Genomic DNA, 27,886 nt, shown 5'->3' on the forward strand with positions numbered 1-27,886 from the left:
TCCCTTCCCGCCCTGCCCCGCGGCCGGGCCGGGGGAGCGGTGTTCCCAGCAGTCTTCGCGGCCTCGCTCAGGCCCGTTCCACGCTGTAGCCGCCACCGCTCTTGCGGACGCCACCGGGCGTAGGGACCCGTACGCTGGTTCCCTGCGGTGAGGGTGAAACTCGACGTGCACGTCGCAGCCGCCACCGCTCTTGTGACCGCCACCGGGCGTCGGGACCCGTACGCTGGTTCCCTGCGGTGAGGGTGAAACTAGACGTGCACGCCGCCGCGAAGATGGAGGGGCCTTTATCCGTGTTCGGAGACCGCAGCACCGGGGAGGCGATCCGCTCCCAGAACGGTAAGGGAGAACAAGGCCCGCCGTGGGCCGGCCTCCCGGCCCCATCCCGGCCCTCCCTATTAGAGCCAGGGCTGCGGGTCTTGCGCTTTCCTCATCTGTACCGGTAAAGGGCCCGGTCCGGTCTCGGCGGGGCGGGGCGGCAGCGCCCTCTATTCCCGTAGGGGAGGATTTCCGGAACACCCAGCACGTTTTGGAGAACTGTCCCCGCTGCGTGTGGTTGACAGTGGATGCCCAGGCCCGGGAGTTGAGAAGCGCTCCCCAGCCTGGAAAACCAGCCGCCCGCATTGACACGTGCTGGTCACGCCCCACGTCCCCTTTGGTCCGGGTGCCCTGCGCCTCATATGTTCCGATTCTAAGCAGGAGGAGCGTGGCTCTCAATCTTTGGACCTCGTTTTTGGGCTATTAAGCCGAAAACGCTAGCTTTAACTGCTGGTTGTACTGATGAGCAAATGGCCACAGTCCAGCAAATGGGCCACTGTACCCCACTGGTTATTATCTGCAGTACATGTCAGGTGCCCGGATGTCCAGATCCGAATCTTACCCACCTATCGCCGGCAGGTTTTTACAGTAAAATTGGTTGACGAAATCTCAGTTGAACGTTAGCGTAAGTGATACTGAAAGTGAGGTTATTGTAGCAAACAAGAGGGATTAAGACATTAGTTGCTGTTTAGTCGAGAGCGTGGACACTTTTGAAATCAGGGATGTTTGCCGATCTTAACCATTTTAAGTAATTTGGATAGATTGGTAGATTTGGAAAATCCAGAGGCTGTTGGGTGTCACCTTCTTTAGGCTGAAATGGTTGTCATTTGGAGCAGTGGGTTTAAAAAAAATTTTTTTTATTTCTACAGTTATGGCAGCAGCTTCTATTGCCAATATTGTAAAAAGTTCTCTTGGTCCAGTTGGCTTGGATAAAATGTTGGTGGATGATATTGGTGTAAGTACACTTACGTGTTGTGTGTTACTCTAAAGAGAAATGATGGTTCTTAACTATTAATGTGAATTCTCTGGTTTTATCATAATCCTGGTATTAGAAGGTGCAGCAAAGGTGATAATAGGGGTTTGTGTTAATTTAGAGGCTGTCCTGTGTCTGCAAGTGATTGTGTTGTCTCTTTTCTTTCCTGCAAATTTCTTAGGATGTAACCATTACTAATGATGGCGCAACCATCCTGAAGTTACTGGAGGTCGAACATCCAGCAGCTAAAGTTCTTTGTGAGCTGGCTGATCTGCAAGACAAAGAAGTGGGAGATGGAACCACCTCCGTGGTAGGTAGTTGGTTACCTGGTAGGTGGCTAGAGACTAGTTGTTCTCCTAGAATGGACTTTCACAAACTGAAGCTATGAGTAAGTCAAGGGGGAGAAAATTTACTTTGCTTCTGGGATAGACAGAATTCAAAAACCAGTGCGTGTAGTTTGTACAAAGGAGAGAAACTTAAGAGATAATACAGTCCACTCGGTTTAAATGTAGATTTTCAGGGGTGTCCGGGTAGCTCAGTCAGTTCAGCGTCAGACTCTCGATCTCACGGTTCTTGAGATCCCAGCCCCACATCCCACTCTGTGCTGACAGTATGGAGCCTGCTTGGGATTCTCTGTCCCTCTCTCTGCCCACCCCACTTGCACTTTCTCTCTCTCTCAAAATAAATAATGTAAAAGTAAATGTGGGTTTTCACAAGTTTCCTGTGTTTTTCAGCCACAACAGTATTTATACATATACACAAGGGGTTTTTTTTTTTAATAGTTTCATTAAAAGGTCTTAAGTTTTCGCCACCTGAAACTTAGAAGTTCCTAAAACTTTCTCTTTATAATTATCTAGGGAAGAAATGTTACTGGGTTTAAGAAAAAAAGTCTGCATTTTGAATTTCATGGGTTCAAAATGGGAGCGTGAAAAAGTAAATGTGATCAGTAACAATACAAATTTCTGGAAGATCATCCAGCACGCTGATGTGGTGTGTTGTGTAGTGTAGAAACAGGATTTAGTGAGGAACAAATAATAATTCACTGTGAAGAGGCAGGCCAGCGGTTTGTGGGGAAAACCTTTGTATTTCTAGATTAAACGTTAACTCATGAAAGAATGGGATCTATCTCTTCTGAAATAACGAGAATAGTTTTTGTCTAAATAACTTTACTATGATTTTAAAAACAAAGTGATAATTTTCCTAGAAGAAGCAGACAGAATTTTTGGTTTTGTAATATCTTTAGAAGAGTGATTTAAAAAAAATTTTTTTTAACGTTTGTTTTTGAGAGCGGTACATGGACACAGTGTGAGCAAGGGAGGGGTAGAGAGAGGTAGACAAAGAATCTGAAGCAATCTCCAGGTTCCCAGCTGTCAACACAGAGCCCGGCACAGGACTCGAACTCACAAACTGAGATCACGACCTGACCCGAAGTTGGACGCTCAACCGACTGATTGAGTTACCCCTAGAAGAATGATTTTTAAGATCGACCAAGTAATAGTCTAAAATAGTAGACATCATTTGAATGGTTACACTCTTCACTTGGCTTCTGTTGGCACTTCCTCTTTAAAGGTAACAGGTGTGCAGTTCTTTACCATTGTGTGGCCTGGCTCCTATTCGCTTTGGCCATCTGCATGTAAATAAAACACGGTGTATAGCTCTCTTTTGTCCAGGTTTCCAATAGCCAGTTATTCATCATCGTCCCCACTTAACACTAGCTGATTGTTGTTGCAGTGTTGTTTTTACATAGGCGCGTGTTGTCAGACTCCGTCAGAGCCATGAATCTTTTTCAACAGGTTATTATTGCAGCAGAACTGCTTAAAAATGCCGATGAACTAGTCAAACAGAAGATTCATCCCACGTCAGTTATTAGTGGCTATCGACTTGCTTGCAAGTAAGATTGCGGTCAGGGAAGATTTTACGTTACCTGATGTTATTTGTAAAAAGATTTTACGTTATCTGGTGTTATTTGTAAAAAGTCTGTGTTCTGTAAATGTTATTAATGACTAAATTTATTTTGAAAAAGTCACATTTTAGTAGTGATATTTGAGTAAGAAACAGGGCTAGTATTTTTTTTTCCCATTTGACTACCACATTTTCTCCCAATAATAGATTTTGGTGGCTATGCTTATGGGATAGATAAAAATTGCCGTGATCTGACGAGGGAGGACTTACTTGTGTCCTCCTCCTGTATGAAATGGCTGAACAAAAAATTGGTCCCCGTGACGTTTTGCCATTGTGAGAAAACAATGTTTTGAGTAGTGAATTTATAAATGTCTTTTCCTACACACTTCAAACAGGGAAGCTGTGCGATACATCAGTGAAAATCTAATTATTAACACAGATGAACTCGGAAGAGATTGCCTGATCAATGCTGCTAAGACATCGATGTCTTCCAAAATCATCGGAATGTATCCTTGTGATGGTTCGATAAAGTTGAGGCTTTTTAAAGAATAAGATCTTGTTTTTGTGCCGGGTGATACTGTATTGAAATTGTCTGCTTCCTTCCTTGCTTTCCTAGGGGGAAAGTAATAGTGTATAATAGTAATAGGAATTGCAGGTAGCAATAAATGGTATTTTAACATTTTGACAAGCATAATTAATGTTTTGTGTTTTTGAGGAAATGGTTAAAAGGAAGTGCATTTGAATTACCCTGGTTTTGGGGCGCCTGGGTGGCTCAGTCGGTTAAGTGTCCGACTTCGGCTCAGGTCACGATCTCGCGGTATATGAGTTCGAGCCCGGCATTGGGCTCTGTACTGACTGCTCAGAGCCTGGAGCCTGCTTCCGATTCTGTGTCTCCCTCTCTCTCTGCCCCTCCCCCGTTCGTGCTCTGTCTCTCTCTGTCTCAAAAATAAATAAACGTTAAAAAAAAAAAATTTTTTTTTTTAAAGAATTACCCTGGTTTTTGTGAGCAGCCATTATCCATTCTGTGTCTCTTGTTCTCCTTAACTGTTGGCTTAGAAATGGTGATTTCTTCGCAAATATGGTAGTAGATGCTGTGCTTGCAGTTAAATACACAGACGTGAGGGGCCAGCCTCGCTATCCTGTCAATTCTGTTAATATCCTGAAAGCGCACGGGAGGAGTCAGACGGAGAGTCTGCTCATCAGTGGCTACGCACTCAACTGTGTGGTGGGATCGCAGGGTAAGCCTCAGGATTTGGTACTAAGGGTCAAAATTTGCCATCCGTGGAATACATACCATACCTCCTTAGGGGAGCGCTCCACGACTTGCACTTAACAGTTCTTCAGTAAAGCCCAAGGGCAGAGGAAATTGTAGGTCACTTTTTCAGTTTCGCTTGTGTAACTTAAGCTCATAAAGCTTGGGAAAAACGCAAGTTAAAGACCACGTAAAGGCCGTAAAAGTTTGTTTCTATGGTTAGATGTTATAAAATCTAAATTTTTGTCTTCGTAGATAACATAATCTAATATTTCTTGCTATTTTTTAATCAGGCTTTAAGAATACCCGTATCTTATAAAACGTGACGTCGTTACAGTTCACAGTTATTTAATGTTACATTCAATTGCAGGCATGCCCAAGAGAATAGTGAACGCAAAGATTGCTTGCCTTGACTTCAGCCTGCAGAAGACAAAAATGAAGCTTGGTGTACAGGTGGTTATTACAGACCCTGAAAAACTGGACCAGATTAGACAGAGGTATGTTCAGAGATTATTTTTGACCTTTGAAAGCGGTGTCTGGAAATGATACTTTCGTTAGAGCCGGTGACAAGTAAAAAAGGATCCTAAGGAGTGGTGACATCTCCTAGATAACAGCAAGTAATCAATCAGTTGCCAGGTAGCAGAGGATGGTGATTATGCAGCTGGAGTTTTTAAAATGTGGTGTCTCAGAGGACTAGAAAAGTTAGGATTTAAAAAAGTTGTTTTTAATGTGTTATTTTTGAGCGGAGGGGAGGGGCAGAGAAAGAGGGAGACACAGACTCCGAAGCAGGCTTTAAGCTCTGAGCTGTCCGCAGAGACCCTGATGTGGAGCTTGAAATCACAAACCTGAGCCGAACTCAACAATCTATGAAATCATGGCCTGAGCCAAAGATGGACGCTCAACCAAATGAGCCACCCAGACGCCCCCAAGAATTAGGATTTTTGACCAGAGTCAAACTTGCTGGAAGGCTAGAAAATGTGGTGATCTGGTGTTTTAAGATAGACCCGGGGTGATAGAACTTCAATGAAACCTTGTAGAACATCGGTTTTAGGAGTGACTAATGTTACAGACCTGTCAAGGAATGTACTTCTTGAGTAATAGAGTGTGCACTGTGTGTCCCCTGTACGCCAGGCCCCAGGGGACGCTAACGCTGTTCCTGATTGGTTAACGCGCTCCAGAGCTAGACTCTGACCGCTACCCTGGATTTTGACTGCCTGCTTCCACTGGACTGTATCACTCACTCTTTTTTTTGTTGTTTTTAATGGTTGGTCGGTTTGTTAAATAGGAAAAAAACAGTAACTGAACCAAGCTACAAGAAGTCTTTGCCAAAAGTCAGTCATGCTTTTTGCCTTTCAGATCTGCCTGTGTATTTTTTTTCTTCCTGTAAACAAAGTGTCCTTTCTTCTACCGGAGGCCGATCAGTCCCTCTAAGGTGACTGTTCTCAAGCTGCATATTCAGTTACTAATTCTGGTTCTTTTTAAAGTTTATTTGGAGGCAGAGTATGCTAGCGGGGGAAGGGCAGAGAGAGAATCTGCTGACAGCCCAGAGCCCCACTTGGGGCTCGATCTCTGGAACCGTGAGATCATGACCTGAGCTGAAATCAAGAGTTGGATGCTGAACCGACTGAGCCACCCAGGCGCCCCTGTGTCTCATCTCCTTGGCAGCTGTGCCCTCCAGTGGAGGACCATTTGCTAAGGTCGCTAGTCGTCTCTAGTGTAAAATTCAGTAGACGCTTTCAACTCACTTGACCTTTCTCGAGCTGGTGACTACTTCCTTCTTGAAACACTGGGAGATGGGAGGCAGCTCAGTGGTGCTGCCCCGTCTTGTGTTTGTATGTGTGGGCAGCCCCGGGGTCTGCTTTGCTCTCCCCAGAGTAAGCCCTCGTCATTCCTGTGACTGTGGGTATTCTTCCCATGTTGGAGACTTCCAGAATGTGCTGCTCTGAGCTCCAGACACCTGTGAATGCTTCTTACACATCTCAGTATGTTTAAAACCGAACTTTGGGTGATACCCATAAATCTGCATTTTAGCGATGGGGACCCCTCAGGCAGAAAACTAGGAAATACCTTGGCTCTTTTTACCTAATGCCTTTCTCCCTTCTAATGTATCACCAAGACCCCTTGATTTCTGTCGTCAAGTTAAATCTCAGATTCATCTACTTCCTATCCTCTTGCCCCTGTCGAGGGGCAGCTAAGCTGCGCCTCTGGGTTTCACTCTTGGCCCCTCGCAGGCGATTTTCCATACAGCAGCCACGGTCATCTCGTCATTTCCAAGGCAGAGCCTTTCGTAGGCTTCCCATCGCTCTGGGATAGGTTTTTTCCTGTCTTAGTATTTTTTTCCGCTGTGGTCCAGCCACAACTGGAAGAGTCCGTCAGACCCCCTGCCGGCCCCTAGTAACGTTCTTCCGTCCGCTTATACTCTCTGCCTGCTTACTTTTTAGCTCAGAGAACAGCTTGTTCTCTTTCCCTCCGAAGTGTGCTCTGCCATGAGTTCCTGTACTTGCTCTTCCCGCCCGTCAGCACAGTTTCTGTGTTTGTGGGACTTGGGCCAGAAGCTCTGAAGGCAGAGCCTGAAGGATATGCTTGGCTTCGCAGCCGCTGCCAATCCTGCGGCGTGTGGCCCAGAGCATTTGTCACGGTTTATAGACAGCTCTACCTTGGGGTTCATCTTTGTCTTATTTTTAAAAAGCCCTTTGAATGACAAGTGAAATAGTTTTAATAATCTATAACATGTTGACTTTTTCAAATCTGTGTCCCTTCCCCGTAGCTTGCTTGTGATTTCTGTCCTGTGCCCTCCTCCTGGCAGCTTCGCCTGATTAACACGGGGGCTTTGGACGCATCTTTTGAAAACCAGACTCTACTTTCTCGTCCTGCCCCATAACCTGTTAGTTTTTGTTTTACGCCGGGAGTCACTGGCTGAACCTCCCTGTCACCAAGCCGTAAACTGGGACTTCTCTGTTCAGAACATGTGTTCGCATCAGATACGCTCCTGTGCCTCCAGTTACTGCTTCCTCGCCTCATTCCTCTATTTTTCCAGTGCGGTGCCCACATTGACATCGGGGCATCCTTTTGAAAACACGGATAATACTCTTACTTAAAAATGTTAAACTTCTTGGGGTGCCTGGCCGGCTCGGTCAGTAGAGCATGTGACTCTTGATCTCGGGGCTGTGAGTTTAAACCCCACTTTGTGTGTGGAGTCTACTTAAATAAAAATAAATAAATTGGGGTGCTTGGGTAGCACAGTCAGTTGAGCGTCCAACGCTTGATTTCAGTTCAGGTCACGATCCCAGGGCTGTGGGATGGAGCTGTGTTGGGTACCACACAGAGCGTGGAACCTGCTTAAGATTCCCTCCCTCTGCCCCTCTCCCCCACTCGTGCATACTCTCTAAATTCATTATTAAAAATAAATAAAAATATTAAATTTCTTAACGGGCCCGAGACACTTGAACATCTAACTCTACAAAACGTTCATTTTCTGTTCCTACTAGTCATTTTTTTTAATTTAAAAAAAAAAAAAACTTTTTTTAAGTTCTTTTTTTTTTTTTTTAATTTTTTTCTTAATGTTTATTTATTTTTTTTGAGACCGAGAGAGACAGAGTATGAACGGGGGAGGGTCAGAGAGAGAGAGGGAGACACAGAATCCGAAACAGGCTCCAGCCTCCGAGCTGTTGGCACAGAGCCCGACAGACTCACGGACCACGAGATGACGACCTGAGCCAGAGTCGGACGCTCAACCGACTGAGCCACCCAGGCGCCCCAAAAGTTTGTTCATTTTGAGAGACAGAGACAGAGCATGAGTGGGGAAGGGGCAGAGAGAGAGGAGACACAGAATCTAAAGCAGGGTCCAGACTCTGAGCTGTCAGCACAGAGCCAGGTGTGTACCTTTTTGAACGTTTGAACGCGAGATCATGACCTGAGCCAAAGTCCGATGCTCAACCGACTGAGCCACCCAGGCGCCCCTGTTCCTACTAGTCATTTCTACTCTGGACTCCTCTTGACTCCAGACCTTCATGCTTTCCTTGCCTCACCTGGCAGGCTGCATGTTGCTTCCCAATCATCTCTGCGTTCCGTTGTAGCTAATGCTTTTCCAGGGTATGGTTGACAGTGTTTCCCTGCCAGATCCTTAAAGGCAGGGATGCCATTCCTTGGTTCTCAGGAACTCATATTGGGGTGGGGGAGAACTAAGTGGTAATTTTAATTTCTTGGACTTTTCTGTAAGTTGATTTAAATTTTGGTCACAGAAGGGAAAGAGTGTTTGATGTAATTTAATCTGCAGTTATTTTATGTGAAGTATTTAATGGAAATTGGAACTAGATTAACCACACAGAAGATAACTTTGGGTTATTACCCAAATGCTTCATCTCTGTAGAGAATCTGATATCACCAAGGAGCGGATTCAGAAGATCCTGGCAACTGGTGCCAACGTTATTCTAACCACCGGTGGAATTGACGACATGTGTCTGAAGTATTTTGTGGAGACAGGTGCTATGGCAGTTCGAAGAGTTTTAAAAAGGGACCTGAAACGCATCGCTAAAGCTTCTGGAGGTAAGTCCTCTGCTCGCTCCCAGCTGCGGCGCGTCACGTTACCGTATATGAGACAGTGTCTCTTTACGTTGGAATGTTATCACTAAGCAGTTTCAGAAGCAGTGGTTTTTTTATATCTTACTCCTTTAATGCCTTATGCTACAAATACGTCTCATAGAGCCATTTTCCACGTTACTGGAAAAGCTCTTTAACTTACTGAATGTGTTGACCTCAGAAGGTCATGGTTCCGTGTTAGGCTGAAAGGACAGTGGTTTATCTGATGCCTGTCTATACGTTGCTCTTATAAATGTTTCTGAATTTGGGACAGCATATGAAAGTGTTCATGGGAAAAGTGTTTACAGATCTTTGTCACCATCTTCATAGCGACTATCTTGTCAACCCTGGCCAATTTGGAAGGAGAAGAAACTTTCGAAGCTTCAATGTTGGGACAAGCAGAAGAGGTGGTACAGGAGAGAATTTGTGATGACGAACTGATCTTGATCAAAAAGTAAGAGCTGCTTTCTCAATCGAGCTGCACGGGTTTTATTAGTAAGGGAACAGATTGCCTTCCCATTGATTTGCTGCTCTAGTCTTTCAGTGATCAGAGCAGTTATACGCGTGGGAGAGAACAATAGTAGGCCGTGCGCTACCACGAGATGGAGTAACCATTTCATCTCTTCTGCGCGGTCCAGACACTGCCTCTGTGTCTGGGTGAACCACGTGAGCAGGATTTCCAGTCGAGGTGCTTACGGTGGGTTTCTTTGTAGACGTCTATGAAAATATATTAAGAATTTCACTTTACTTTTTTAAATAGCACTAAGGCTCGTACGTCTGCATCAGTTATCTTACGTGGGGCGAATGATTTCATGTGCGATGAGATGGAGCGCTCTTTACACGATGCTCTTTGTGTGGTGAAGAGAGTCTTGGAGTCCAAATCTGTGGTTCCTGGCGGAGGTGCTGTAGAAGCGGCACTTTCCATATACCTCGAAAACTACGCAACCAGCATGGTGAGAACATGTAGAATTGTGCTTTCTTTTCAAGAAGGGCAGGGGGGGCACCATCTTTGGCTTTTTGTGGATGTACCTTCCCTGATGGGGCCCCTGGGTGGCTTGGTCCGTGGAGCGTCGGCATGTAGCTTTTAGCTCAGGTCATGATCTCCCGACTTGGTGAAACGAGCGCTGCCTCGGGCTCTGTGTTGACTCCCGAAGCCGGCTTGGGGTTCTCTCACTCGCTCTGCCCCTCCCCAGGTAGCGCACGCTTTCTCTTTTAAAATAAGATAAACGTTCAAAAGTACACATACTCTTCTCCGTCCTCTGCTGCCGCCGTGGGTTTTAAGACCCTTCGCTGTCTTTCTTCTCAGGGGTCTCGGGAGCAGCTTGCTATTGCGGAGTTTGCAAGGTCTCTTCTTGTTATTCCTAACACACTGGCCGTGAATGCTGCCCAAGACTCCACAGATCTGGTTGCAAAGTTAAGAGCTTTCCATAATGAGGCTCAAGTCAACCCAGAACGCAAAAATCTAAAATGGTAAGCATACAATTTCCCTTTTTCACGGTCATCTGTGTATCGTGTATGGCACTTTAGCTTTGTTTTAAACCGATAAAAGATGATGACTAGTGATTAGCATTGGTGTATTTTAGTTAGCAGCTCAGAGTCCCAGCCTCTCCCTGCTTCTCTGGACAGTCAGGACAGTCACTACACCTGCACAAAGGTCCCACAGAGGCCAGGGGATTATTTTGGGGTCATCCGTATCTTCTTGAGGAGCCCCTGTTTAAGATACTGAATGATGTTGAGAGCCCAGTATCTATCTAAGCTTTTCTATGACTCGGTACTTATTTTGTTACTTACAGTCAACTACTGTAGTCTTAAGGGATCTATCCTGAGGTCCCTACATTTCCCAAGATTAACATTTGAATGGCAAAGCCATTCATCTCTTAAAGAGATGAGATGGGATAGGTGTGCATTATGTAAGAAATCACTTAATGGTTTTTTGGTTGGGTTTTTTTTTTTTGGTTTTTTGGTTTTTTTGCAGGATTGGTCTTGATTTGGTCAATGGTAAACCCCGAGACAACAAGCAAGCAGGAGTATTTGAACCAACCATAGTGAAAGTTAAGAGTTTGAAATTTGCAACAGAAGCTGCAATTACCATTCTTCGAATTGATGATCTTATCAAATTACACCCGGAAAGCAAAGATGATAAGCATGGAGGTTATGAAGATGCCGTTCACTCGGGAGCCCTTGATGACTGATCTCATTTCTCTTTTATTTATAACAATGTTAGACGCAGTTATCTTGTATCTTGAGTATTACACATTAATAAAAATAACAAGCTGTCAAGCCTTGGGTTCTTACGAAAAATGGTTTCCATCCTCACTTTGGTCCTCTGATTTCACATATTACAATTTAGTACCTTGTTAGCGTAAGAAGAGATGAGGTTTCAGTTTAGTTTCGGCATGATTCATTAAGCAATTTCATCCTCTCTGAACACACATTGCTATTCCCATCCCACCCCCAATGCATAGGGCAGCCACGCCACGATGTCCACCCTTTCGCTCCATTGTGTGTAACAGGGTAACAAGAATCCGACAGCCAGATGCTCCAAGAGGGTGGCCCAAGGCTATCGCCCCTCCTTGAATGTTGACCTAAGGGGGGAAAAATATATACCGTTATTCTGTGGACATAGGGTAAAAAGTTTTGTGGGGTTTTTTTAATAGTTATTTAGAACATGTGAGGTGGGGAGGGGCCAAGAGGGAGAGAGAAACCCAAGCAGGCTGGGTGTGGAGCCTGACTCCGGGCTTGCTCCCACAACCGTGATTTCATGACCTGAGCCCAAATCAAGTCTGAGGCTTAACCTACTGAAACCACCCAGGTGCCACAGGGCTAAAAATCGTAAATTATCTTTACCCTTTTAACATTACACCAGTAAACTATCCTTTCAAATTCCACTTTCATTTTTACTGTTTAGGTATACTGTTTATACCCCTGTGACATCCACCCTATCTCACTAGTTTAGAAGAGTCAGTGCTCTGTTGGTGTTAGAAGTAAACTAATACACAGTCCAGGGTTTTTGCCTCGGGAAGCAATAAAAGAACTCCCCAGCCCTAGCAGGCACTTACCCAGGATCCACCCACAAGTTAGTTATTGGCCGGTTGGCCAATACCAGGGATACTGTGGAACAACTATACGTGGGTTTTGCTGTTTGCAATCTTAAAATTGCATTGTGAGAGTTCACTTGTGAGCTATCCCCACGACTGCTTGCTCGGGTTTACCTTCTCTGTGTTTAATCCAAGTTCTTTAGCTACTGCAACAGACAGGGCTGCAAAGGCTTCATTGATTTCAAATATGTCCACATCCTCCAGTGACCAACCTGCTTTTGCAACCTGAAGGAAAGATGAATGGAATAGAGGTCTGAACACTCAGGTGGAGCCTTCCTTCATTGTAGATACGCAAAAGAATAGACTGATACTGAAGGATCTCTTCTGGGAGGTTCCAGCAGGGGCCTAGTGGTACCACATTTTGCCTCGGTGACACCAGTTCCAAAACATGAAGGATCAAACATCCCTTGGAGATTCTAAAGTTAAAGTTTTGAAGCAGTAACGGGTTACACGTAGGTGACATGATCTAGGGGATTATCAGTTACCCCTAAAAGGCATACGACCCAAATGTTCTCGGCTGCTCTTTGTGGTGGACTGGAGGTAGAGCTGTAGGAATATGCTCGCATAAGGCTAGGGAGGAATTCCATTAAAGGGAAAATGAGATCTGATAAGAATAAAAAGGAAAACAAAACCAGGCTCGATCTTGACATTTTGGAGTGGAGAGGATCTGAGCCAAGGTTTACAGAGGACAGAATAACGGAATTACAGGGTGTTGGTCTGGTCCCAAAGAGGTTCGTTCAACCAACAAAGCAAAGGACAGGTGCTAACATTCAGAACTAGACTCACAGCTTGCTTTATCGCCGGAATTGGTCCTGTCCCCATAATGGAAGGCTCCACACCTACTTGTGACCAGGAAACTATCTGTGCTAAAGGTGTAAGCCCTCGACTGTCGGCCTCTGACTTCTTCATAAGAACCACAGCGGCAGCACCATCATTTATTCCTGTAAAATATGAAAGTCTGGAGTTTTGAGATGCTCATTGAGTTACATGCCTGTGTCTACTTTCTGACACGTGAAGACGTGTTAAATTATTCTTAATACATCTTGGCAAATTCATTGGCTGTAATTCCTATTTACGATGTAATTGGAAATGGTAAGTTTGGTAATATGAATATGACATAATTGACCACAGAATGTTCTAACTGAGGAAAGCTGGGGGAGGGGAGGGTAAGAAAAGAAATGGAAGAAATAGTCTTCATTTCACAGGAGGTACTGGGAGTTGCTGGTTTTGGAAAAGCACAGAGGTAGTAGATAAATTCTGGGGTTCCCTAATTTGCTTTTTCGCCTGTGTCTAGTGAGGATGTCAGGGAGTCAAATCCATTCTTTCACATATACATTAAGTCAAAAATGTAAACACTTAGTAATGATCAAATACAGAGAAACTAGATTTTCCCTTAGAGCAACTAAAGGTTTTAGGATCATTTGTATACAAAAAAATAATTGAAACGAAGAAGGCATTAAGTTGGTGGGGCCTAGCAGAAGACGGTTTTCCCCCAACTGCCCTTTGGCAAATCTGACCTGAAGCATTAGCTGGGGTGACTGTTCCTGTTCCATCTTTGAGAAAGTAAGGCTTCAAGTTAGATATGGCTTCTATGTTGGTCCCATGGCGAGGAAACTCATCTGTTTTCACTTCAGTAAGACCTGAACAAGGAAAATCAATTCCCCAAGATTACCACAGAGATGGCAGTTGGCGTGATAGGAATGGTGGAGTCCTGAGACATGATGCATGAAGATTCATACTTGGAAGGAAGGCTCATCAAAAATACTTTTATTCCAAGAGGAAAGTACACACTAATAAAAAAGTGTGTGTTCGAACATTTTATAAGCACTGTCCTCATGAGACATTTTGAGTGTTTTCCATATGCACGGCCCTTTCTGAGGAGGGCAGTTCCTTGTGCGAAAAGTTAAGGTGTGGGCGTAGGACTTGTCTGGTTACAACCGCCTGGACCCGGGAGCGTCAAAGCTATGAGGCTTGGACATAAGTGACATCAGTTATGGGGAACGGAACAGTTACCAGTAATAGCCCCTTGACTAGAGCACGCCATGTTAGATAATAGCAAAGTGACCCAAAAAGATCCACCCTCAAGATGTATGATATGTAAACAAAAACATACAGAAAATAACGAATGTTCACTTCCGAGGAGAATTAGCCTGTAGGGACAAAAGGTCAGCTGTTGCCTTCTAATAACCATGAGCCAACGCTCCAGTTTCTCACATGAAACCAGCTGTATCTACAGAACAGTGTGGACACTCTGGGACCGAGAGGGTCCAGTGCTAACACAGCTGCCTATGTTCTTAACCCTTCCACGCCCCATAAACATGCCCCCACCCCCCCGCCCAGCCCCGCCATCTAAGACGTATCCAAGATCAATCTTTTCTTTGCAACCTGAAAGACACAATTTATAAACATTCCTATATATTATTTTGTGGAGTATTACTCTTACCTATAAATAGGCATGCTGCTGTTTAAACCATTAGGATCCAGATACTCACCTTTTCTAGAAGACACAAAAACTGGTATAATCTCTTTGTCAAAATAGCCAGCTTTCTGTGCACTCTCTGTCCTGTTCTGGGACAAAACTGCAAACTTGTCCTGATCTTCTCTACTCACTTGCCATTTTTTGGCTACATTTTCAGCTGTGAAAGAAAAAAATAATAATAAAGCAAAAGAAACATTTTCAGGAACTGGCTCTCGGTAGCTCAAGTTTTTCACACGTAAACAAGCATGGAGCGCCGAGTACAAGCAGCCTCACCGATGGGCTGCGACAGTGTTCTGTGGCCATCTTGCCTCACAGTGGCAATGAATTTGGAAATGTTGCAGTAAATCTTAGAAGCCATTTTCTTTGTTCCCGTCCTTCTCTCTTTTCCCTTCTATATAATGTTAAACTTTCAGAAATTTCCTTTATGCCGATTCACCAACTGTTTTATATTTTTTTTGCCCCACTTACTTTATCATTCTCTCTGAACCATTTGAGAAAAATTAATAATCCTGCCTCTTTATCCCTCAATTTTAATTTCCCTGTATATTTCCCCCAAATGGCCATTTTCTTACATAAACACAGTTATCAAGATCAGGAAATTTAACATTGATACAATACTATGATCTAATTCGTGGTCCAGATTCAAGTTTCACCTATTGTCCCAATGATGTCCTCTGTAGCTAAATTTAGATGCTCAGTTCAGGGATCACACACTGTTACACTTAATAGTGAAACAGCTCCTCAGTTTCTTTTTATTTGAAATAGTTCCTCATACTATCTTCGTGTTTCTTAACCTGGATTTTTTGAAGAGCAGAGGCCAGTTCTTTTATCGAACGTCTTCCAATTTAGGTTTGATGTTTCCTCCAGATTAGATTAAGATTTTGCAGAAAAGCAGGCATACCACGGACATGATCTCAGTGAATCTTATCAGGATGCCTGTGGTATTAGTTCACCTCAGGTGCCGTTAGCTTTCATCACTTGGTTCAAGCCTCTCTACACGGTAAAGTTACTACTTTTCCGTTTATAACTTATCAGTAATTTATGGGAAGTTATTTTGAGGTTGCGAAAAAATACTTCTTCCTCATCAAATTTCACCTGCTACTTTTCGCATTCATGATTTTCCAACTCCAACCTTCCTTGTGTACATGTTAACTGGTGTTTTCCTTCCCTCCATGTATCATGCTGACATCAGTATGAACTCAAATATTTTTCCTTCATTTAATAAGTTACATAACCCGTAACTACCATTATTTATTCTGATGTTCAAATTGTTCAAGATTCGGACAGTGGGCGTCCTCTAAGCTGGTTCCTGAGCCCTTCTGACATGTCCCCGTGTGCTCTAAGCACTTCTTCATTTTTTGTTTTTTGGTAGTTTTATGGTTTTACTAACACAAATACAATGTGCACATAAGCTGTGTATTCATTTTCTTTGCTGTGCAGCCCGGCATTGGAACTGGGGACTCTGGTGGCCAGTAGGACTGCTCTTTCCACAGTGGCTCTGCGGTTCTTGGAGGAGACACTGAGCAGTCTCTGCACAGTAAGATTTGTTGCACATCAAGCAGCACCTCAAGCTCCTTGATCTTGTGGCCTAGGAACATCCAGAAGCCAATGGGCAGCATGTGCTTTGTTTTCTTGTTGCTGCCATAACCAATTCTGGGCATGAACATTCGGCCCTTGAATCTTCTGAGCACCCCATTGTCATTGCCTCTGGGTTTCTACCAGTCGCACTTAATTTTAACATACTAGTTTAACTGGTACCAGATGAACTCCTTGGTCACATTCCTGGGTTTCACCAGAGATCTGAAGGCAGCCATGATGCCAAGTAGGGCGCTGCCACCTCCGCAGACAGCGCCGGAGAAAAACTTTATTTTTTTTTTAGCACTTTTATCCTACCGTGGACACTTCTCAAAGGAACCTTAGTTCCTTAGTTCTCCTTAGTGGAGAAGGCATTTAGAAATAAAGATCCGGGTGTTAGGACTGCTCACTATTACTGGCATGTCATTGTTCCTGTGCCGGTTCATTAGGAACTTACATACACATACGATTTGCAAATGTATACACACTCATGGTGATACCTTGCATTCTCTGAGTGTAACCTAACACCACCAGCACTCGCTTCGCCCTTTCCCTTCGTGGACTCCCTCCTACAATAGTGAGAAGCCTGGCTCCCATTATCCTCAATATAATCACTCATTTGCTCAAATCTAGAATATACACAAGGTGGTTTCAGAACTTGCTATCCCACACCACTGGGGAGAAAGCAAACCCAATAACTAGAGCTCGATATTTGTTTACAGTTCTTTTTTCTTTGATTAGGTAAAACTTACAGAGTGAAATACACAAATCTTAAGTGTATAGTTCAACGAGTTTTGACAAATGCAGGCAACCATATCTCCTGAATATGTAATATTTCCATCACCCCAGAGAGCTCTCACATGCCTCTTACTCATCTCCCCCTCCTTGAAGCAAGTAATATTCTGATTTCTGTCACCATAAATGCAACTCAGTGTCTGTTCTCAGCATTGTCATATTGTTGAGGTTATTGCTGTTTGTTCCTTCTTACTGCTGAGTGGTTGTTATGCATTCTCCTGTTGATGGATACCTGAACCATTTCTAGGTCTTGGCTCTTATGAATGAAGCTGCTATGAACTTCTTTGTGCAAAGCTTTTAGTGATCGATGTTTTCATGTGTCTTTAGTAAAGAAATTGCCAAATTTTTTCCAAAGTAGTTGTACCACTTTATGGCTGCAATGTATCAGAGTTCTAGTTGCTTCACATCCTTGCCAATATCCAGTCATTTTAATCTTCATCATTCTGGGGGTGTAGAACAGCATCTGATTGTGGTTTTAATTTGCATTCCCTGAAGTAATGATGAATACTTTTTTTGCACTGACTGGCCATTCATCTATCTTCCTTTGTGAAATCTGTGCCTAATCTTTAGCTCATTTTTCTTTCTTTAAATTTTATTTATTTATTTTGAGAGAGAGAGAGAGAGAGAGAGAGAGAGCGAGCAGGGGAGGAGCAGAGAGAGGGAGAGAATCCCAAGCAGGTTCCGCACTGTCAGCACAGAGCACCATGTGGGGCTTGAACCCACAAACCATGAGATCATGACCCAAGCTGAAATCAAGAGTTGGAAGCTTAACCGACTGAGCCACCCAGGCGCCCCTTTAGCTCATTTTTCAATTGGTTGTCTTTTTATTATTATTATTATAGGAATTCTTATATGTATCATGAATATTTTCTCCTAATTGGTGACTTACTTTCTTAATAGTGCCTTCAGTGATGGTAAGTTTTAATTTTTGAAATCTAATTTATCTTCTAAGTTTATTGCCTTCTGAGTCTTGTCTTACCCCCAGGTTTACAAGTTATTCTATGTTGACTTCTTTGGTTTTTATCTTTAGATCCGTGATTCATCTCAAATGAGTATCTGTATACAGTGTGAGGTAGGAGCTGAGGGTCATCTTTTCCCAGTTGCTTGTGGACCCTCTTATTCCCGCACCACTCACTGTAAAGGTTTTCCTTTCCCCATTTCATTACACTGGAACCTTTGTTGAAAATTACCACAAGTCTGGGTCAGAGACAGAATCTTAAGCAGGTTCCGTGCTCAGTGTGGAACCCGACATGGGGCACAATCCCACGACCCTGGGATTGTGACCCGAGCCAAAATCAAGAGTCAGATGCTTAACTAACTGAGCCACTCAAGGGCCCCAATTTCTGTATTTTTATCCTTTCTTTTTTGGTAGTTTTACTAGCTTGCCGAAATGCAACTCTTTGTCTTTCTTGGTGTTCGAATTTTGTTTCTCACAAAATTTGGGAAATTTTCACCTATTGTTTCTTCAATAATGTTTCTGCCTCCATTCTCTTTCTTCCAAGATTCCTATTCCATGCACGTGAGTCCAGTTTACTTTGTTCCACAGATCCCTGAGGCTCTATTAATTCTTTTCTCAATCTTTTTCTCTGTGTTCTTCAGGTCGTATGTATTACTCTATCCTTAAATTCGCTGACCCTCTCTTCCGTCTCCAGTTTTTCATTAGGCTATCCAGTGGGTTTCTCATTTCAGAGTGTGGGCTTCACAGTTCTAATTTTCATCTACTTCTTTGTGCGTATTTTCCCTTCTACTGCTAAGGTTTCCCTTACATGTTCCTCAGTCGTGTTTTCCTTTATGCCCGTAAACCCGGGTAAAACAGCACCTTTAAAATCCTTGTCTGCTGATTCCAGTATCTGTCATTGTAGGGATCACATTCTATTGACCGTTTTTTCTACTGTTATGGGCTAACATTTTCCTATTTCTGTGAATGCCTACAAATTTCTTATTGCATGCTGGACATTACAGTCGCTATACTGTTGAACATGTGCATTTTACGATCTTTAAGCAAGGGTAATGAGTATCATTCCCATTAACATGCTGGCAGATCATACAGATCCTTTTGAAGCTTGATTTTTAAGCTTATTAGTTTGGGTCTAGAGTAGTCCTTACTCTGGGGCTAGAGCCCTACCCTAAACTTTGACCTTTCTGAGATGTCAAGGGAGTGTCCAGGGGGTTCAGTAAAGTTTCTGCTCTGGCTGGTCCGAACTCCTGAGTCTCCCAGTTCACAACTCTCTAGCAGCTGTTTCCAGCAGGTGTTGCCCTGCACACATACATCTGAGTATTTGACCAAAGTGTTGAGGAGACCCTTATGGAGACTTCCGGGGCTCCTTTTCTAGCTCCCTTCTCTCTAGTACTCTGCCCCACAAAATCTAGCCATCTCAGCAGCACCAAACTCTGACCTCTGCCTCCCTAGTTCAATGGCCACTATTCCTCCAGGCAGAAAGTCAGGGACAGTGGGGTTTTCCCTTCTTTCAAGAATCTCAGTCTTGTGACAGACTGCAGCCAAAGTAGAGGTGGCACTGGTGTGGGCATTAGCACCACGGCTGGCTGCAGGGTGGGTGAGTCCCCTGCTCTCGTCTAGGGGAGCCCTAGAGCAGCCCTTCAGGGAGAGGACCCCAGAGGCAGGGCAAGAAACTGCCTTGGGGAGAAAGCAAGGTGCTCCTGGTAACCCACCCCTCCCTCATCACAGGATCACGCAGGGCAGAAAGAAGGTGCCACGATGCCCTGACAGGAATCTTCGAAAATCCATCTGAACTATTTGGGATGATGCCCAAACTCGGGATCTATCACCTTCCCTGGTCAGTGCTAGCCAAGTTCCCGACGGGGGCACGCTGAGAACATTCGGCAGGCCACGCCTCTAAGACATGCCTCAATCTTGATCTACTGTGAAGGCTCAGTGTGGATCTGAGAGCTCCAGATCCTGGTCCATACCAAGTTGGTAGAGCCATTCCAAGCCCAGGTGAACTTCCTTCCTGTACCTTGTCTTTGGGGAACTCAAGCACCAGAGGGAGAGGAACAACATGTTCCTCTACATAAATCTAGAAGGGAGGATTTCCCCAGGCTGAGGGAGGAAAGAGCTGACAGGCATCAGATGAAGGCTGCATGGGGAAGGCCCCTGGTGCTGCCCTGTGTGGAAGGAATACATCTACCCCTGTTAGAACAAGCCATCAGGGAGTGGTACCAGCAAGGAAGGGACAACAGCCAGTAGGAAATGGCAGTTCCTGGCAACTGCCCCTATCCCCCACCTACTGCTGGGGCCGACCGCACTGGAAATGCCTGAGCCACTGTGGACAAGATGCAGGACCTTTCCCAGAGTGACAGCATTTATCTAAAGCTGGAGAGAAGGGGGAGGATTTGTTTCCAAACAATTTGGATTGTTCCCAACACCATCCCTGCCAGGAGCTTGCAAGAGGCTAAGGTGTGGAGCAATGGGGGCTGAGCCCCAAGTGGTAATACAGAAGGTTCTGGAAGGTCCTCATGAAAAAAGGCCCAAATTAGGAGGAAAAAAAAAAGAATCTCAGTCTTACATGATTGTTGGCTAATATTTGAAAACAGTTGCTTGATATGTTTTGACCAGTTTTCTGTTTGTCTATATTAGGAGGTCTAGTCTTTACTAATGCCTACATCATGGCCTGAGACTTTTTCTTTTTTTTTTTTTAAGCAAAAGAAATTTATTTTACATAATTCTGGAGAATAGAAGGCCAAGATGAAGATGTTGACAGGTCTGTTTTCTCCTGAGGCCTCTCTCCTTGGCCACTTTCTCACTGTATCCTCACATGGTCTTTCTTCTATGCTGCCATGTCTAGTATTTCTTCCTCTTCTTCTAAGGATGCCAGTTTGATTGGATTAGGGACCACGCTAAAGGCCTTATTTTAACTTGATTACTCCTTAAAAGGCCCCAACTCCCAAACACAGTCACATTCTGAGGTCCTGGAGGTTAGGGCTTCAACATGTGAGTTTTGGAAGGTCACAATTCAGCCCAGAACACCTCAGACAAGGCTTGACAGCCTCTGGTGATGTTGACACAACTGGAATATCACACTTGGAGAAATTCCGGCCTGGATACTATGATAACACCCTGTTAGGGAACACAGCCTCCCGCAGTCTGGCCACACTCTCCAGCCTTCCCCGCGGCCGCCCTCGCTTGCAGTGACAAGATGCCTCAGCTTCTCTCTGCTCCCCACGTCTCCACGCCCCTCCCTCCTTGCCTTTAGACACACTGTTCCCTCTGCTTAGAATCTTGCTCTTTCCCCCACTTTCTCATGACTCAAGACAGCAGTTCTGTTGACCTTCCAGTTGCCTGGCCAGTAAACCTGAACCGCAGACGCCCAATGAAAACCAGGTCATATGGTGCAAAGAGTGCGGTGTGAGGTGCCAGGAGTACCTGCTCGCCTCTGCTACCACCTCTGCCACAAAACCACCGTTTGGGGCCCTGGTCTGTTCATACGGCGAAATGGGAGGTTGATCAGAGCTCTGAAGTCCCACCCACCTGTAACATCCCGCCATAATCAAGGAGTCACAGAGGAGAGACAGGCTATTTCCTCAGTTGGGCTCACCCGAGTGGAACTAGCCCTGCCATCAGTGATACAAAATGATGAGGACATGGTCCCTGACCTTAAAGAGGAAAGCACCTGCAGAGCTGACTATGACATGACCTTTTGGACACCTTTTTACAGTTAGTCTGTCTTCAGCTGTGTCTGCCTTACCCGTAATGCCCATATGGTAGTTGTGAAATGCATCGGTAAGCCCGTCACAGAGTATGCTGTCCATCAGTGGCATTTCCCCCATCTTGACTCCTGCCCTCAAATGAACCAAGTGAGGAGCCTGGAAACAAGAAATACAAGTGGACTTAGGATTGGCTATAACTAGTCCTCTCCTTAGGATCCCACTCAAAACTATCCAGTGGCTCCCCAGTCTTCGCCTAGTCTCCCCGGTGATCCTTCTCCCCAGTCGGCCCATCCTCCTCCCACCCAGGGCTTGAAGACCCCTGGAATCAGCACACAATTCTATCCTACCCACTCTTGAGAAGCTGTTAGTCTCCTGCCTACCTATGTCCATTTACCACCAAATCTATCCATTCTGTGTCCTGTGTCCTTAAAAACTCCATTTAGTCTTTCCGAAGAGGCAACTAGTTATCTGGGTTTTTTTTTAATTTTTTTTTTAATGTTTATTTATTTCTGAGACAGAGAGAGACGGAGCATGAGTGGGGAAGGGGCAGAGAGAGAGGGAGACACAGAATCCAAAGCAGACAACTAGTTATCTGTTAAATGAGGAGCTAATCTAACGGCATAAGTGATCACGCTGTGTGTTACTCATTTTGATACAAGACATAATGCCTACAGTCAGAACAATCAGGAGGCCTAATTAATGGGGAGAGCTTTCTGGGTGTGGGTCCTCTTAACTCCTACCAACTCAATAGCAGCTAAAATAGAATGGAAAAACGGAGTCAGAAAATTGATATTTGAATCCTGGCTCTGGGCCTCAGTTTCCTGACCTGTGGATTGGGAATGATACCATCTACCCTATAAGGGCTGTTGTGACTATATGTATAAAAGCTACAAACCTCGTAAAGTACTACACAGATATTAGCATGGTCCCCTCAGAATCACTCTGATCATGTTCACTACCTTCAACTTACCTCCTCCTGGGCTGATTTGGCCCTGTCTAGGGGATCCCGAGGTCAGACCCTGAACTGCCTGTAGGAAGCTGGTGATATACTTTTTTCTTTTCACTCCCATGCCAATTTGAGGGATGGGCCTTGGGGAAAGAAATTCTGCCGAGCAAACCTATTTGAGAAGGGTACCACTCAGTGGTCCTCTTTTCCACATTCGATGTCTCCAAACGGTCAACAAAATTTAGTCCCTTGGTCCCTGGGGTCCTTCTTGTCAAGCACAGGACAATTAAGTGCAAACATCTGTTTGTTACGTTTCCATACAACGAGAAAGAAATTTAAGACCAAGGATATCAGCCAACTAATGTAACAAGTTAAATTTGGGACACGCTTTATGCTTTGGTAACATTTTAGAAAAAAAAAAAAAGAATTCTGTTCCAATCACACTGGTTGACAGGATTTTTCTACAACCTGGATTTCTCCCCCAGCTTGGAAGAATAATTAACATCCACATAGGGATCAAGGTTGAATCCAGTTTTACTTTGTTTACTGTTTGGTCTCAGCTCTGCTATGCATCAGGTTACTCTGCTATGGCAAAATGAGTTTATTAGTGAGAGGTCAGCAAGAGTTGTTTCTTCAGAGGCCTCACCTTGCTCATGCTTTCCATGCCTCCTGCAACCACAATATTAGAGTCTCCTGTCCCTATTGACTGGGCTGCAAGGCATACGGCTTTGAGGCCTGACCCACAGACCATCTGGCAGCTCCACGCTGGAACAGAGTAAGGGATTCCTGCACCCATACTGGCTTGTCGAACGGGATTCTGCCCACAACCTGGAAGAGGGAACACAGAGACTTCTCAGCAATCAAAGAGAAACAAAATGTTTCACTGGGCTCCTGTCACTTCCCAGCCAAGCTGAAACAAGCCACGCTCCCAGCCAGACAGAAAAAGGCCTGTATACACTCTAGCCTTGCCACAATCTAGCTCTTGAATATGAATTATCTTGTGCTGTTCTATATTTTAGGGATATAAGTTTCCTCTTCCACAAGGAAACGATTAATATCTTAAGAAGGAAACATTCTTCTTGATCTTTCAACAGGGTCTGAATAAGCACACATTCCCTTATTTTTTTAAAAAAAGTTTATTTATTTGAGAGAGACAGAGACAGTGTGAGTGGGGGATGGGCAGGGGAGAGAGAGAGAGAGAGAGAGAGAGAGAGGGAGAGAGAGAGAGAGAATGAATGAATCCCAAGCAGGCTCTGCACTGTCGGCACAAAGCTGGAGTCAGGGCTCGATCTCACAAACCATGAGATCATGACCTGAGCCGAAATCAAGAGTCGGATGCTTAACCGACTGGGGAGCCACCCAGGTGCCCCAGCACACACTCCCCCATAAACACAGGGCAGAACTTGGGCATCATCCATGTTTCTAACTAGGGCCATGTGCTTCCATGATCATGGCTTCAAGACACCTGGCACAGTAAGAGGGTTACTTAAAGAGGAAAACCTCTGATAAGAAGTATTTTTTTCTTTGCTTGATATTCATCACACATGGTTAACTGGTTATGTAACAAGACATGTGCAAAATCAGAACTGACAAATACCCTTGCATAATTCAACTGTGGGAACTGTTCCCTCGGGGAACCAAAAGAAATACATCACATACATAAAGTAGCACAGAAGGGAATGGAGTTGAGGGGCGCCTGAGTGGCTCAGTCGGCTAAGCATCCGACTTCAGCTCAGGTCACGATCTCGCAGTTCGTGGGTTCGAGCCCCGCGTCGGGCTCTGTGCTAACAGCTCAGAACCTGGAGCCTGTTTCAGATTCTGTGTCTCCCTCTCTCTCTGACCCTCCCCCAATCATGCTCTATCTCTCTCTGTCTCAAAAATAAATAAACGTTAAAAAAAAAAATTAAAAAAAAAAAAAAGGAAGGGAATGGAGTTGAAAGTTTCAAATATTCTCAGTACCCAGTGCCTATTACCAAAGGATCAATGTTTGTACAATGGTCACTCTATTGCAAATTTCAGATAGACCCATACCTAGCACCTTTCCTCAGTGAGTTTATTGGAAAAAACTCGCCAATAGCTCATGGACAAAAATTTAGAGATTATATTCATCACAATGCTCTTTCTCTGGGATTAGACTGGTAGCCTTGAAACTAAAAACATATATAGGAAAAATTGGTCAAATGACAGAATCAAAATACCTCTAAATTGAACTCAGCATACTAGTTAATAAAGAAGAAAATATTATTTGAAGCTCCTGCTTTTAAGCTACAGTGAGTTACAAATGCATTTAAGTAAATGATTCCTTCATAAAGATGTTATGTGTTTATCCATAACCTCCATCTTCAAGGTAAGAAATGAGCGCAGGGCGCCTGGGTGGCTCAGTCGGTTAAGTGTCCAACTTTGGCTCCGGTCATGATCTCGCAGTAAGTTTGAGCCCTGTGTCATGCTCTGTGCTGACAGCTCAGAACCTGCAGCCTGCTTTGGATCTTGTGTCTCCCTCTCTCTGCCCCTCCCCACTCACGTTCTGTCTCTCAAAAATGAATAAAAACGTTACAAAATGTAAAAAAAAAAAAAAAAGTAAGAAACGAGTGCTAAACATAATTAATAGTCTAGCAGTTAGCAGAACGTGAGCTCCATGAGAATGAGGATTTCTATCTGATATGAACACTACTTATCCCTAGCTGAAAAAAAATAGTGCCCAGTGCACAGCAGGTGATCAGCTAAACATTTTTATAGGGTTATGGAGGGTGTCTAGGCTTAAGAAGTAGGACAGATGAAGGTTCGAATGCTAGCTCCATCTGCAACTGTGCCTGTGGATAAGTGACTTGACCTTTCAAAATCTCATTCACTCATTTCGAAAATGGAGAGAATACGATTCAACAGACTTACTGACGGGATTAAATAAAGCAATGAAAGCAGTAAGCACAGTGCTTTAAAGGCCCAGCACTCAGCAGGCCCTTGATAAACATCGCTATTCTTTGTATTTTAATTTGCAAAGATACTATAGAAAAGAAGCGTGGAAGAGAGAACAGAGAAACCAACATGGAGTACCGTATGGCAACTGAAGTAAGTCTGAATCGTGGGTCCGGGAAGGAAGGAGGATGTGGGCTGAAGGCTGCCAGTCTGAGAGTGTTACTCACCTATTTTAAAGCCCTTGGAGAGTCAAGGGAAAGTGGTAGGCCCGCAGGGACAATTTGAGAAAGGAGAATTAGGAAGAGGAACTACAAAACTATAAATTAAGAAACACCAAAACAAACAAAAAAAAAAAAGGGCCAGGTCTCAGACAGGGTAAGGACAAAAGTTGGCTGTAAGTGAGCATTACCAGTTACCACTAGCGATAATTGGAATTTATGCTACCGAGCGAACATGAATCTGGTTATTAATAAGTAGGAATGGCCAGTGATCACCAGTCCGTAGACAGTGGGAACCAGAAGGGAGACAGGAGCACTCTGGTGACTCACCTATTCCCAGGGAGTGAGACACCTCCCGTGAGGAGCAGGAAGTGCAACCTACCTGGCCAGCTTGGAAGGGAGCCTACCGCGGGGCGCAAGGCCCTTACCTCTGCTCTATCCCCAGCAGGTAGCACAGTGCGAGACACAAAGGAGGAATTCACACTTTTGTACTGAATGTGTACATTTCTGGGGACTATGGAGGGCCGTGCATACTCTCGGATGCGTGAGGCTGGCCCTGGGTCTACAGCATGAAAAGGCAGTGGGGGACGGTGGTCTAGTCTAGGCTCATCCGGACACGCAGATGAAAGTCTAGGAGTGTTAAACTGGAAGGGGCTTGCCAGAGGGCCGACAGGAAGAATTCCCACAGCGGGAACGCCGTGGGCACATCTCTGGAGTGAAGAACTTCAGCTTCGGGAGCGGGGATGGGAGGACGTGTTGATGGGTTGCTTCCAATAAACCTGACCTCAGCCGGGGTCTCTGAGGAGTTACCTGCTGTCAAAACGTGTCCAAATATGACCTCTGACACCTCTTCGGGAGCCACAGCGGCCCTCTTCAGGACTTCTTTGATGACCGTTGAGCCCAGGTCGTGGACAGGGACGGTGGACAAGGCACCATTGAAGGAGCCTAGGGCAGAAGGGCAGGCGGGGGCGATGAGGAGGGCGTCCAGCGCGGCTCGTGAGGGTACAGAGCGGAGCGTGTGTGACTCTCACCCAGGCGAGACTCGCGCGGAACGCTGCCAGAGCATCGGGAAGCCGCGGACGCGCGGGAAGCCTGCGCATCCATTCCCCAAGCGCTGGCAGATGCGCGCGGCCCACGCTTCCCTAACAAAAGGGGTCGACGGTCCCACGCGCCCAAGGGCTTTGAAATGTCCACAGCGCTAAGCGCGGGACCGCAATTCTCACTAAACCTCCATTCACCGCCGCGACCCTGATCTGACCACCCGTCAACCCCGCCCCTGTGGCCAAAGGGAAGACATGACTCCTCCTGGAGCTGGCCAATCAGAGGACTCGGGAGAGAGCGCCCACCCTCGCCATCCAATGGGAGAGTCAGGCGGCACGGTGGTTCTACCCGGGGATCCAATCAGAGCACGCGAAGAGGAGTGGGCAGCACCTGGCGAGGACGGGGCGGGGCTGCCGGGTGGTCGGCCGGGAAGGGCGAGGTGCAAAGTCCAGGGTGTCCCAGGGGTCCCGGAATCCCCGCGGCTTAGCCGCCGCCGGCCACTTACCTATAACGGTCCGCGCCGCCGAGACGATCACCACGGGGTCGGAACCTGCACTCATCCTGCCGCACCACAACCTCTCGTGCTGCTGAGGGCCCGGAGCTGCAGGCGAGTGAGGCAAAGCCTTGCTCGGCCGCTGACAGGCCGCTCCAGGGGGCGGAGCCGCAGGCAGACCCGCCCACCGATCCGCGGGCGCCAATGCGCAGGCGCGACGGCTGGCGCGCGGGAGGGCTAGGCCGCTGGGGACCCGGACAGCGGGCGGGACCGCGGGCCCTGGAGCCAGACACGCATTACCACCGCCTCGGACCCTTACCTGAACACCCCAGTGTTGTAGTTTGTCTTGACGTCTTTGATTTGGGGGCGGGAGGCGTGTTTGGCGAGTCAGTGAAAAGTGGGGGTGACAGAATAGTACCCCACGTTCGCTCAGGACTCGAATCCCGGTGGCGAGAATGTGGGCGCGAATCCTGCCAGCTGCCGACCTGCGGGCGGTTCTGTTGTGTGCTTTTGCTCTCGTGGCTTCTACAGTTCCTCTCCGAACTAGGCGCCAATAATTATCACTGGGGGTTTAACTTGGTTCTCCGTGCAAACCCTTCTCCGTGCTCTCGTGCGGAGTGGAGATCAGCCCCGGCGCTGAATG

General features: G+C 45.5%; 2 protein-coding genes and 2 non-coding genes across 5 annotated transcripts; 3 read left to right on the forward strand and 1 right to left on the reverse strand.

Moving 5' to 3' along the window:
• Positions 1-11,300, forward strand: TCP1 (t-complex 1). The gene is made up of 12 exons (XM_015062047.3): positions 1-336; positions 1,185-1,270; positions 1,470-1,598; positions 3,082-3,179; positions 3,586-3,696; positions 4,247-4,428; positions 4,813-4,939; positions 8,812-8,987; positions 9,351-9,474; positions 9,781-9,973; positions 10,327-10,490; positions 10,996-11,300. The coding sequence occupies exons 1-12, from the start codon at positions 273-275 to the stop codon at positions 11,210-11,212; spliced, it is 1,671 nt and encodes a 556-aa protein (XP_014917533.1). The 5' UTR covers positions 1-272; the 3' UTR covers positions 11,213-11,300.
• LOC113598993 (small nucleolar RNA SNORA29) lies at positions 3,361-3,500 on the forward strand. The gene has a single exon (XR_003419747.1). It is a non-coding gene; the product is annotated as a small nucleolar RNA SNORA29 (small nucleolar RNA).
• Positions 9,533-9,664, forward strand: LOC113598990 (small nucleolar RNA SNORA20). Its single transcript, XR_003419744.1, has one exon. It is a non-coding gene; the product is annotated as a small nucleolar RNA SNORA20 (small nucleolar RNA).
• ACAT2 (acetyl-CoA acetyltransferase 2) lies at positions 11,206-27,694 on the reverse strand. Of its 2 annotated transcripts, XM_027056520.2 has the most exons (10): positions 27,563-27,694; positions 27,256-27,351; positions 26,520-26,654; positions 23,225-23,406; positions 21,671-21,788; positions 14,611-14,754; positions 13,636-13,758; positions 12,905-13,059; positions 12,233-12,343; positions 11,206-11,605 (listed from the first exon to the last, which is right to left on the reverse strand). In XM_027056520.2, exons 2-10 carry the CDS (start codon positions 27,308-27,310, stop codon positions 11,435-11,437), a joined length of 1,194 nt encoding a protein of 397 aa, XP_026912321.1. In that variant the 5' UTR covers positions 27,311-27,351; positions 27,563-27,694; the 3' UTR covers positions 11,206-11,434. The 2 variants fall into 2 exon arrangements, with proteins under 2 accessions (XP_026912321.1, XP_053077995.1); XM_053222020.1 differs by lacking the exons at positions 27,256-27,351; positions 27,563-27,694 and adding an exon at positions 26,741-26,989.
• Between the last annotated feature and the right edge of the window lie 192 nt (positions 27,695-27,886).

This window comes from Acinonyx jubatus, chromosome B2, assembly GCF_027475565.1.
Source record: "Acinonyx jubatus isolate Ajub_Pintada_27869175 chromosome B2, VMU_Ajub_asm_v1.0, whole genome shotgun sequence".
Taxonomy (NCBI): Eukaryota; Metazoa; Chordata; class Mammalia; order Carnivora; family Felidae; genus Acinonyx; species Acinonyx jubatus.